The sequence below is a fragment of the Silene latifolia genome, chromosome 9 (genome assembly GCF_048544455.1).
Source record: "Silene latifolia isolate original U9 population chromosome 9, ASM4854445v1, whole genome shotgun sequence".
In the NCBI taxonomy this organism is placed as follows: Eukaryota; Viridiplantae; Streptophyta; class Magnoliopsida; order Caryophyllales; family Caryophyllaceae; genus Silene; species Silene latifolia.
Genome location: NC_133534.1, coordinates 55,031,347 through 55,045,062, shown reverse-complemented (window position 1 = coordinate 55,045,062; position 13,716 = coordinate 55,031,347). Strand labels below are relative to the sequence as shown.

The window sequence follows — 13,716 nt, the reverse complement described above, 5'->3', positions numbered from 1 at the left end:
CAACGTCTGTAACACGATCCTCAGATGCTCCTCAAGCTCTTCCTTAGTCTTAGAGTAGACTAAGATGTCATCGATGAACACCACCACGAACTTGTCCAAAAACTGTCTGAATATTCTGTTCATCAAATCCATAAACACGGCCGGTGCGTTAGACAACCCAAACGACATCACCACATACTCATAGTGACCATACCTCGACGTGAAAGCCGTCTTTGGTATGTCCACCTCTCTAATCTTCACCTGATGGTACCCCGACTTCAAATCAATCTTGGAAAAGACTGATGCACCACTCAACTGATCAAACAGGTCATCTATCCTTGGCAAAGGATACTTGTTCTTTACCTTCACTCGGTTCAGCTCTCTGTAATCTATGCATAACCTCAAACTCCCATCCTTCTTCTTCACGAAAAGAACTGGTGCTCCCCACGGCGATACACTAGGTCTAATGTATCCCTTCTCTATCAGATCATCTAACTGCTTCCTGAGCTCCTCCATCTCTTTAGGACCCATCCGGTATGGTGCCTTAGAGATTGGCCCCATCCCCGGTTTCAACTCCACGGTGAAATCTATCTCCCTCTTCGGTGGCAACCCCGGAATCTCGTCAGGAAAAACATCGGCAAACTCTCCCACCACTGGTATCTCGTCAACTGTCGGACTCTCTATCCGGTTATCTCTCACATGGCACAAGATCAAAGGACATCCCTGAAGGAAAAGTAGATCTATATACTAACATATTCATATATGTTTTAATTTAATTTGTCATAAAATTAATGAGTGATCTTATGCATGCAAACTAATAAACAATATAAAGAAGAAACCATCATCTTACATTGTGATTTTCGGATTTATGGGCACAAGTGAGTTCACCTACTCACTTGTTCTTGAGCTCTCCAAATGGAAGAACAAGGATTCAAGTATAGAATCCCTCCCAAAAGCATATACCCAAGGAAATCTCTTAATAACTAATATTATTTAGATCTAGTAATAATATTAGTTTTACTATAAAATTGACACAATATAAATTGTATTTTCACTCTTGAAAATTTCGGTCAAGAGGGAGTATTTTGTGTGGTTTATTTCTCTAGAAATCTCATAAGATGTAGAGAATATCAATTTTCTTACTCTAGAAAATTAGATGGGAAGAATGAATAATGAATATGTGAGAGAAAAGCTCTTCTCTCTTTTCTTTTGGAGTGGCCGAAAAAATGCATTGGGTAGTATGCCCAATGCATTTCATTTTTGCTCTTCTCTAAAAGGTAGGTGTGCATGGCTACTATTTAGATATGATAATTGTGTTTTCCACTCAAGATAAAAACACAATACATATCTTCCACTCCCTCCTCATTTTCGGTTTTTAGGCATAAAATGGAGAATCCATTTTATTTTTGTCATTTGTCAAATTTGTCACATGTAACATGTTACATGACATGTCACAATGTAATGTATTTTTAACATATTAAAAATCAACATACTCATAAAATATGTCATTTACAAAATCGACTAGTAATTCGTAATTACTTGTACCAAAAATGTTTCTAAATTATAAACTACAACATTCTGTATTTATAATAATTTATTCATTCCGTTTCAATTGTTTCTGTAAACAATAATTTCATCTAAGTAATAAAATAATTCGATTACTTAGACTGTGTCTCATTTAATCATATTTACAATAAGATAAGTAAATTATACTCACAAAATCATCCGTCAATTTTAAGCAATTTAATTAACTCGTATCGGTATACGATCAATTAAATAATCAATTAAGAGTATTTCCCTATAGGTATGACCTAATGGGATCAACTGATCACCACCGTCGCACGACAGTAATGTCAAACTCTAGTCAGCCAATCATTACCGATATGTGTGGACCAGTTGACTGTAAAATATTACATCCCACATGTATTCTTAAAATGAGATTTAATAATGATATTTAAATCATGTGATCACACTATTGTTGAGGACACATTTCCCAACAATCTCCCACTTGTCCTCGACAAGTGTGCGTCACCAATTCTCTTGTCCTATTACTATCTCCCACTCAATGCAAGGTGTCTTTCAGGTCGTACTTGCAAGTGATCATATCGAGAGTGGTTTCCTCGATCTGGAGAATAACTGATTGACCGGATTTATCTATCATAGATACCTTCCGAGCGTGGCCACGCATTTCCAGTTCATTACTCCTCGAGTGGCCCTGAGATATTGTTTTAACCCCGACAAGGGGTGGACAATTCCTATCGCACTCATTCCCTTCGACTAGCCACACCATCATAACCCAAAATATGCCCATTTGACCCCATTTACGAAGGTCGTAGTAACACAAATCAAAGTTAATCTGAAACTGTGCCATCTTAGGCGAACAGTCTTTAGTCAAAAGAATCGACTCATTAGAATACTATAGTAGCTCTCGCCACGACCAGGCTATATAAATTGCCAGAACTCTATAAGCGGTCATAAGGCCCGACAAAGTGTTCCTAACAGTCTGCCTATGTGATCGACTAGTCATCTCACATGACTCTATGGAACTTGAACTTGCCATCAATCGCATCACACTCTAGTCACTTCGAGACGTTACCTCATACAAGCGACTATGGGCTAATACTATGTTAATCCGGGTTCACTTTAACGGGGTTCAACGTTGTCTCTACAACCCGTTTGGATGTAACAAAGTATAATAAAAGAGTTTTAAAGTAAAACTCGAACGACAAATGCGATTATCACACATGAATAGTCAATGCCTGATTACTATTTCATGTTCTATAATCTAATTTGATCTTGTACGTAGTTGTTCATTTCAATTTAATTGAAATGACATGACTCATCATGTTTAGCCTTTCAGAAGGCTTTGGTTAGTAGGTTTTATCAATTTCTTGTACCTTACTCAACCTTACTACATACTCGTTTTCCTTTGTAATGTATACATTTGCATTACAAAACTTTCTGAGTACGTGTCGAGATCCAATCAAGACATAGGCCCTCTAGCCTAAGAATAGCTCCCACTGTTTTCACAGTGTGCGGGACTCATCTTTCTTGCACATCTCATGATTGCAAGTGTACTCAATTTCCGTTATAAATATCTCTCATTGTTCTTTATTGCCTAGAACGATTCTAGAAAATCTACTTCTTAATTAACATTGCCACAATGGTATCTTAACCATCCTAATGTGTTTTGATTATGGTTTTGTCGGAAACCATGCGCAATCTCAATTGTCAATTGTCACTTGTGTAACACCCTTACACAAAATTACATCATAAACATTTTTCTTTACTTCCTTAATGCTTCTGCAAGCACTTAAGGGTAATCTTTATAGCTTACTTGGTAAAGATTACTTAAATTCGATTTTGAAAACAATTCATCATACTCAAAGCATATGAAGTGTTATACATCATTTCTTTTTAATTGATTCGGCAGCGGAAGCAAATGAAATCAATCAAATATGTTCAATTTAATCGAACTAGTCATGAATCTTATCAACATAAGACTTCTTACTGACGCTAATCTCATGTGGATTCATAAATCCGGATATTCAAGATGTATTATAATACTCCAAAAGTCTTAAATCATTCTCAATGATCAATATGTCATCCACATATCGGACTAATTAAAATTTCCGTAACTCTCACTAAACTTCATGTATAAACACAACTTCTCGACTTATCGAGAAAAGTTTTATCACATGATCAAAATGTTGATTCCAACTCATTGATGTCCTACTTAAGACCATCTCTTAAGTTACACATTATCTTAGGATTGCAAGAATCTATAAAACTTATGACATGTATTGAATACATTCCTTCTTTTGAAGAAGTGGGTTTTAGATTCACATGCTGTATGCGTATCCTCATAATGAAACACAATCCCTAAGAAGATCAAAATAGACTTAATCATTTCAATTAGTGCAAAATCCTTTGCAACCAATCTTGCTTTGAAATATCTCTTTATTAGTGCAAAACCCTTTGTCACTAATCAAGCCCTTATGTTTCGGATTTTCATGGCTCTAAGCCTTGTATTGAGTTGTGACTTAAACACTCTTATGTAAGTCATATGTTCATTACTTTCTAGAAGTACTCAACTCGAATCAAACAATTTCTTTTGTAAGTTATAAGCTCTTTACTTTCTTAAAAGTAGCATGAATTCATCATTTTTAATAAGTGACGAATTTAACCTCCTAGGTTTTGAAGAAACAATGTATAATGTCTTACACAAAACGTCTCATGTAGCCAAGAAAGACCAGTTTCTTGCGACATAACATTCTCTGTGGCATTCTTTGTGGCTCTTGAATAATTTCTCCCACTCTGTCTTCTAAAATAAACTTATATTTTAGAAGGACAGCTTCACGAGCCGCAAACCCGTCGTACTCGTGATAATTGCAAGGGAAAAATGAGCATTTGTTTCTTGTGAAAACTTACAACCATGGTACCCTTACCATTTCATATCTCATATGATTCGATTTAGTGGAAAAAATTTAGACAAAAATGATAAAATCCCCAAAAGGATCAAGTAACTTGATTGAAGTCCAAACCATATCGAATAGCGTTTGATTTCTTATCCATCCACACATTATTTCATAATGCGTGCTAAGAGAGATTAACTTGTGATACTATATCACATTTCCTTTGGCTTATATCAAAGTCTTCACTTTGATAATCCCATCACGACTAAATGTGATTCCTTGAACTCTTGAACTTCTTCAAAGATTTCTCTATTTACCTTATTAAGTGAACACACTAGTGTCAACTTAAATCGTTGGTAAAAGATGATGATCAACCTATTTTGGATCGATGATTTACAATCTCGATCTCCTTTTCAACCAAAAGGCATGAGACATCTTGCTTTGAATACAAGATACGCATATACCATTAACAATCTAATGGTTTCAAGAGTACTCGATAACTCTTTGCGTTCATCATTCCAAAATTGAAGGTTTAATCTTGGGTTACCAATTTGAGTCTTGCATCATCTTCATGATATATTATTCTAGTTTGGTTTAGAATATAATCACCTTGATGATGAGCTAGCCATTCATCAAATCATGGTGTATAGGGTCACAAAAGTGAAACCTCTTTTGTATCTTTAACAAATTGTATTCTTATTTAGAGTTTATGTACTTAATAGTCACAATTAAGTACAACTCCAAACCCGAAAACTAGATTTAGTACACAATGACTTTATCTCTTGACTTCATTGTTGCTAGTCGTCATATTCTAATCATCCTATGTATCAAACATAATGATGAAAACCACCACCGGTTTCTAATATTGACGAAGTAATACTAGCAAAAATTATGTTTAATCAAATAAACATTTAACGAAGAAGGTCCCATTAGATGTCCCACAACTAACTTGTTGATTCTTCAATAATTTGGGGTAGTTTCCTTTCTCGTGTCCAACATTTAAGACAGTGGAAACTTTATCGGTCGGGATTGATAGGTTTAGTATCGTCATTCTCAACAACTTTACCTTTAACATTACCTTGTATCAATTCCATTATTATCTTTACTTCTTGAACCTCGTTCTCATCTTAACGGTTTAAGAGAATGCTCCCACTGATTTCAATGAGTCTTTGCTTTGAGAAGCAAAATTGAATTCATGAAGATTACTCTTCATTTGTTCGTTTTAGTCTTAAAACTTTCATTGAAGTGGTTGCGTTATTTTGGTCAATTACGAATTCTGAAAATCTAATCACCAAAACAATTTATCGCTTCAAGGTACTTAATTCAATTAAGTATATGAAACATAATCCATTGTAAGTAGAAGTGTTAGTCAAGAATCAAAAACCTGTTTGATAATGAATAACTTTAATCTATACTCTTTACAAGAGATCCTTAGCAATGGTTTGTTTGAGGTTTTAGAAGCAAATTCAAATTTTGTCTTTAGTTACGATGTTTTAATGGAGATTTTTATCAAAATCGAAATGATATCGTATATTAATTGTGGTAAAGAAATAGAACAATATAAAAACGGAATAGTGGAAAACTTAACATTTATCGTTTTATTAATACTTGTAAACAAGTATAGCATTTACATAGTGACCTCTACCCAACTATGATAAATGATTACGAGATCCAAATTCATATTAACTTGGGCACGGGATAGCCGATGGAACCCTTATCAATATAACTCGGTGGACTAACTCTTTAATCGATTCTACTTTTAGAACTCTCGGTCGATAAAATTACTCTAATATTTATCTATAGCCCGGAACACATGCGGCTACGGTCGCGAATACTTCCGTTGAGCTCAATCCAAATTTCGAATAAATGTGTCCATGATCCAAACCCACATTAACTTGGGCACGGGATAGCCGATGGAACTCTCATCAACATGAATTCGGTGGATAGACATTTATCACCCACTTCCCCTACGTAACAAGGTTTGTACCCCGGGATGGCCGAGTGCACTCCCTCGCGAAATAGGTTTTCATGGTTTCTACTATTTGGTAAGGCTATGTCTCAATTGTTTGTTTTAGCGAGAGGTCATGTCAATTTATTATCTATCACGTTTTAAGTGAACTAAAGTGGTGAACTACGATAATTTTAATTGACACGGTCGATAAACTCGATAAAATAAGGATGCATGTTTTAGTTATGGCGATTTAGCGATGCATGCGACATAAAATAAAATGCAAGCATAAAAATAAATAAATAAATCCTAGTATGGCCTTTCCTAAAATAGAAAAACTATTTAACTATTACGTATTCGGAAACCAACTCCATTGGTCCCTTGAACTTCGGTTGTGGCACGCATCTCGAGGTAACACCGTCTTTATGTATCGCCATCTTGAAGAAATCCGTCTTTGGGAACTCCGAAATGAATAAAATTACATAATAAATTACAGAATTTCCTATTATACATTTGTAACTATAATAAAATAAATCTATTAAATTACAAGACGGTGATACGAGATCACAATAAAATTACAACCGAATCGATATTCCCATACATTTCGGGAAATACCAATTAAAATCTAAGGCCATACTAAGTAAAATTACATAATTCAAAAATTACATAAATTAAAAAAATATGACAATCATAAAGAAAATGCAGCATTATAATATGTATGAACATGCCCAATTTTATGCTAAATCGCCTTTAATTAGCCAATATCGTATATTACTCGGTTTTTTACGGATTTGCGTGATTTCAACATTTTATAATCACAAAAATTGCATAAATTCATATTTATGCATAAGTTAATTACCCTAACCACTTAGGACTCAAAATTTATTCTTCACTAATAATTTGACCATAATTAACTCATATTTCTAAAATTGTTCATTAATGGACCAAAAATTATAAAAGTAGGCTATAAACTTCAAATAAATCACAAAATTTCAAATAAATTGAAAATTTGAAATTTAAACTCATGAACATTCTGGAAAAATACCATGACACTCATAATGTTCAAAAACTTAGGTTAAAAATTTCGAAATTTTTCCGGAAAAACAATGTTGCGGTTTATCGGTTTTAACTAAAATAATCATAAAAACATGAGAAAATTATATTCATCAACTTTTCAATTTTAGATCTGAAAAAGATAATAAAATGCAACATATAATGTTTTTCTTTAGTCATAGATTATGTTTTATTAATTTTTCACTAATAATGTCACTATTTATGCTATTTTTCTTCAAAATTCCATAAATCATGCAAAAAGACTTCACTATAGCCCATTATTTTACACACATCTTGTAAAATTTCATGTGACAACATATTAAATTTCTACGACCAGATTCGAAATTTAACTCATATTAACCTATTTTTCACCTAAATCCGAATTTAATAATGAAAAATCCATTTTTCTAGCATAACAAGTCCAAAAATTATGAAAATTTACAGGTTATCTCAAAATAATATATGTGACAACATATCCAAAAATCACCTGAAAATTCGAAGTATAGCTAATTTTCGTGCAAAAAAATAACATTTTTACTCATAAAATCACATTTAAATGCCATTATTGTATAATATGAACAATAAAAATCTGTAAATATAACCAAAATATCCTAAAAACATTTTAGGACCAGAAATTTAACATGCATAAATTAATTTCGTGATATCTCATAATAACACTAATTATTCAAGTTTTATATGTTATTCTTATAACTCGGAAAAACTTTTAACCGATTTGCATGCAAACAACCATGGCTCTCTGATACCGATTGAAGGAAAAGTAGATCTATATACTAACATATTCATATATGTTTTAATTTAATTTGTCATAAAATTAATGAGTGATCTTATGCATGCAAACTAATAAACAATATAAAGAAGAAACCATCATCTTACATTGTGATTTTCGGATTTATGGGCACAAGTGAGTTCACCTACTTACTTATTCTTGAGCTCTCCAAATGGAAGAACAAGGATTCAAGTATAGAATCCCTCCCAAAAGCATATACCCAAGGAAATCTCTTAATAACTAATATTATTTAGATCTAGTAATAATATTAGTTTTACTATAAAATTGACACAATATAAATTGTATTTTCACTCTTGAAAATTTCGGTCAAGAGGGAGTATTTTGTGTGGTTTATTTCTCTAGAAATCTCATAAGATGTAGAGAATATCAATTTTCTTACTCTAGAAAATTAGATGGGAAGAATGAATAATGAATATGTGAGAGAAAAGCTCTTCTCTCTTTTCTTTTGGAGTGGCCGAAAAAATGCATTGGGTAGTATGCCCAATGCATTTCATTTTTGCTCTTCTCTAAAAGGTAGGTGTGCATGGCTACTATTTAGATATGATAATTGTGTTTTCCACTCAAGATAAAAACACAATACATATCTTCCACTCCCTCCTCATTTTCGGTTTTTAGGCATAAAATGGAGAATCCATTTTATTTTTGTCATTTGTCAAATTTGTCACATGTAACATGTTACATGACATGTCACAATGTAATGTATTTTTAACATATTAAAAATCAACATACTCATAAAATATGTCATTTACAAAATCGACTAGTAATTCGTAATTACTTGTACAAAAAATGTTTCCAAATTATAAACTACAACATTCTGTATTTATAATAATTTATTCATTCCGTTTCAATTGTTTCTCAGAAACAATAATTTCATCTAAGTAATAAAATAATTCGATTACTTAGACCGTGTCTCATTTAATCATATTTACAATAAGATACGTAAATTATACTCACAAAATCATCCGTCAATTTTAAGCAATTTAATTAACTCGTATCGGTATACGATCAATTAAATAATCAATTAAGAGTATTTCCCTATAGGTATGACCTAAGGGGATCAACTGATCACCACCGTCGCACGACAGTAATGTCAAACTCTAGTCAGCCAATCATTACCGATATGTGTGGACCCGTTGACTGTAAAATATTACATCCCACATGTATTCTTAAAATGAGATTTAATAATGATATTTAAATCATGTGATCGCACTATTGTTGAGGACACATTTCCCAACAATCCCTTCCTCAGATAGGACTTCAACGTGATAGCTGCAATCAACTTAACTTTGGGTTTGACTAAAAACCCACGATAAGACACACTAATACCCTTAGGCCCTCTCAAAGACACTTTCTTTTGATGACAGTCTATCTTAGCTTTATACTTTCCCAGCCAATCCATCCCGACTATCATCTCAAAACCGTTAAGAGGAAACTCTAGCAAGTCTACTGGTAGGTCAACTTGCCCAACTATCATAGACACATCCCTAAACAACCTCCCACAAGATACAGACTCTCCCGAAGGTATAAAAACTTTCTCACTTACAGAATCATAAACTCTCAAACCCAACCTTTTAACATGACTCGATGATACAAACGACTGGGAAGCCCCCGAATCAAACAAAACAAAGGTATGAATACCGTTAACAAGAAAGGTACCAGTGATAACATGTGCATCCTCCTCACCGCTTTCTTGTCCATCATGAACAACTTTTCCATCGGTCTTCTGTCCACCTCCCCGACAAGATCTTGGTGATGTGGCCGGCTTAGCACCCGACCCCGATTGTTGTTGTTGTTGTTGTTCGTAGCTGGTTTCTGATAAGCATTACCGCCGTTGCGGTTACCTCCACTCTGATAGCTCTGGCTTCCCCGGTTAGACCATGACCCACTCACTACAAGAAATCTGCTCTCGGGCGACTGAATTACGCGACAGAAAATAGTCGCTAAATGCTCTCGGGCGACTACAATCAGTCGCCAAGGGGTCGTCGCAACGCTTAGTCGCCTAAATTCACTCGGGCGACGGATTTCAGTCGCTAAACTGGCGACAGATAAACATGTAGTCGCCAAATTAGCGACCAAAAATAGAGACGGAATGTAGTCGCCAAAATGGCGACGGGTCCTGTTAGTCGCCAAAATGGCGACGACTTTCAGTCGCTAGTTTTGGTCGCTAATTTGGCGACTACATGTGTATCTGTCGCCAAATTCGTCGCTATGTTGCAAAACTGAAAAAATATGATCAGGGGGTTTGCGACGGGGGTGGTCGCATTTTTGGTCGCCAATTTGGCGACGGGCCTGTGTAGTCGCCATTTTAGCGACTGATTTCGGTCGCTAATTTGCCGATTTCAGTCGCTATTTTGGTATAGATTGGACCTAAAATTTTCATTTAGCTCGAGCCAAATTGCTACAATTTGAACCTGCAATTAAAATTACAATCCAAAGCAAAGATACACAACGCACATGATGGCCAACAACGTCACATTTCATACAAATGAAATCCGAATTCAAGTTATTACAACCAACGCAACAAGATGATTCGTGTCCAAGTCTAACTAAAAAAAGGCTAAAAAAGTCTCATGCATCTAACTAAAACATCCGACAAGTAAAAGGATAAACAACCAACAACTGAGTCAATGACACGGCAAAGCAGATCCCGCTCCACTACCACCTCCTCCGGAAGGATCTTTAGGGTCTTGATTTTGTGGACGCCATCCCGGGTTGCAAGACGAGAAATAAGTGGTCATCAACTCCATTTGCTCCTTCATTCTCTTCAACTCTTCATCCCTTGCGGCCTCCCTTGCTTCCCTTGCTTCCCTTTCCGCCTTCCTTTCTTCTCTTTCTCTTTCGGTCTCAAGTGTAGTTTGAAGTTGAGACACAATACTCGGCATATATGTTTGGCTTTGAGGGGTTACCGAAGTAGGTCGGTCGTAGAAGAGTTCTCTTGCCGTTCCGGTTCCATACACCCCCCCTTATTGAAGCCATCCACTAAATCAAGCCAAAGCTCATTATCGGAGATGTCGGGATTCCTCTCTTTCCGAAGTCGAAATTTAGCCTAAAAAATTAAAGCGTTAATGATTATATGTTATATTTGTATAACAATATATATGTAATCAAAACATTTGAAAGGAATTGTATTATATACTTACATATAAATTGGCGTTCTTCTTCGAATTCCACACCCTTTTCCCCTTAGCTCCTTCTTTCGTATGCGTCTCATAGAAAAGCTCCGGAACCGTAGGCATCTTAACCTTATTCTTGGCCGCCTTCCGAAAATGAAAAACAAAGGTTAAATTATAAAGACTACTTAATACTTTAAATATAATCTCAAACATAATCTAACTTATATGTAAAATTAAATATACGACGTACATTTGACATTGCTCGGTCATAGAATGATTGAGAACCTCCGTAATGCGTAGCATCAATGTGGGCATCCTTCTTCCCTCCCCTTTTATTGATCGCTGCTCGAGCCGACTTCTCCTTAAATTCGGGGGTATCTCTCTTCTCCATCAGTTCTTTATATGCGGTTCCTATAAAAAAAATGCCAAATATTAGTATTTAATTAAATAGATAACAAATGACGATAATTTAACTAATTAAATACAACCACCAAAAGTAACTAAATACCTTCCATAAACTGAGGGGGTTTCTTCCTCTTAGAAACCTTATACATGTTATCTCTTAGCCTCTTTTTGCCGATGTAATTGTATCTCTCCCAAACAAAGACGCTCTTGTTCCTTAGGCCAATGAAAGTTTTGCTAGACATAAAAAAATCGTTAGAAAACACAAATCACTAATTAATTAGAATACATTTACGAAAATTATTTAAAAATATATATACCCGGAAGTTATTGAACCATCCCTCCTTCTCTTCTTCGCTTGCATCTGACCAACAAGTAATACCCCTGGTCATCTTTTGTTGAGTGCTAGCGGTGACTCCCCGAACTACATACTTGGAATTAAACCTGAAATTATACATGTTAAATAAGAATTAAAAATATTCATATTAAAAATAAATCAACTACTAATTAAAAAATAAATAAAGAGAATTTCTTACCAAAGACCCCTAATGTCAATAATGATCTTGTTATCCTCGGTGTATGTGACAGGGATCCCATGCTCGACCTCCTCCTCCTCGTCAGTGTCATCCTCTAAGGACTGCTCGACCTCAGTGGTCTCCTCCTCCTCCTCCTCCTCCTGCGTACTACGGCCCCCACTACCTCCGCCTCGCTGTCTACCACCACGACCACGTACCATTATACTACAAATTGAACAAATAAAATTGTTAGAAAGTGTTAATTAAAATTAAATAAAACGAAATGGATATAACATATATATATAACATAAAAAATGGCTAGGAAACACAATAATAAATAAATTGATAACAAAAAGATGTAAAAACCTCATTATCCTAATCCTCATTGTCATCCTCATCATCATCATCCTCATCGTCATCATCGTCATCACCGTCACCGTCACCCTCCTCCTCCTCCTCCTCCTCCTCCTCCATCTCCCTCTCCATCTCCATGTGATCATCTGTCCCCTCCACATTATCTTCTTCCTCTTCTTCCAACTCCTCCCCTCCCGCTTCTTTCTCATTCTCATGAATGATTTCATCATCAATTGGAGATAAAACTGATTTTGATACAATTTCTTCTTGAAAAAATGTTGTATCAAATTTTGATCTAGCCTTTGTCTTAAAGACCGCCCACCATTGCTTTTGATGTTTATCATTACTCGTGCTTGGATAAGAAGCAAAATACACTTGATGAGCTTGATGTGCGAGTATAAATGGGTCATAAGTCATGTATGTTCGGGTATGATTAACTTCTACGAGTTTGTAACGATCATGGACTCTCATTCCCGCTATGGAATTATCTTTCCATTCACAATTGAATAAGACTGTTTTATATGCACGTCCACGCCCATTATAGCACAACTCAAGGATATCCTCTAATATGCCGTAATATTCATTGTCATCAAGGGAGGAAATTGTAACACCATAATTGCATCTAACCTTCCTCTTCCTGTAATTGAATGTATGGAAATTGAATCCATTAACTGAATACCGATTCCAAGTTTTAACCTTTCGTGAAGGACCTAAGGCTAAACTCCTTACCAAATCATCTTGGATATTGCATTCAATGACATGTTTCCGAAACCATGATGGAAATTGATCCTCATGCTTATTCCAAACATCATTCTTGCTCACATTAGGATGTTCTTTAATGAAATCGTTCACAAATTGTGTTTCATAAGGCTCTAAGATTTCACAATTAGAAATAACGTAAAGATGAGCACGATTATATTCTTTGTCATCCAAATATCTTGTCTCCCCACTTGATGAACACCCTTCATCATCATGAGTTTGGAAAAACTCGGGTACACTTGTGTCCACTTCATCGGCTTTATCAATATTTAAGTTCTTTGCTTTGGTTTCTATATGTTTTTCAAAGTAAAGAGAGCAAAAATTTGCAATCTCTTCCGTTAAATACGCATTGCATATAGAACCTTCAACC

At 35.1% G+C, this 13,716-nt stretch overlaps 1 protein-coding gene across 1 annotated transcript; it reads right to left on the bottom strand.

Annotated features, from left to right (window-relative positions):
* Positions 1–10,662: 10,662 nt before the first annotated feature.
* Positions 10,663–12,459, bottom strand: LOC141602696 (uncharacterized). Its single transcript, XM_074422839.1, has 6 exons — positions 12,255–12,459; positions 12,039–12,162; positions 11,825–11,955; positions 11,567–11,727; positions 11,344–11,460; positions 10,663–11,249 (listed from the first exon to the last, which is right to left on the bottom strand). The coding sequence occupies exons 2-6, from the start codon at positions 12,080–12,082 to the stop codon at positions 11,106–11,108; spliced, it is 597 nt and encodes a 198-aa protein (XP_074278940.1). The 5' UTR covers positions 12,083–12,162; positions 12,255–12,459; the 3' UTR covers positions 10,663–11,105.
* Positions 12,460–13,716: the final 1,257 nt, after the last annotated feature.

Bases quoted from the DNA above. Each gene is read 5' to 3' on its own strand.
- LOC141602696 (XM_074422839.1), bottom strand. From the start codon at position 12,082: ATGCAAGCGAAGAAGAGAAGGAGGGATGGTTCAATAACTTCCGG. The intron at 11,956-12,038 runs GTATATATATTT...TTTTATGTCTAG, and splicing joins GATGGTTCAATAACTTCCGG to CAAAACTTTCATTGGCCTAA. The intron at 11,728-11,824 runs GTATTTAGTTAC...TTTTTTTTATAG, and splicing joins ACCCCCTCAGTTTATGGAAG to GAACCGCATATAAAGAACTG.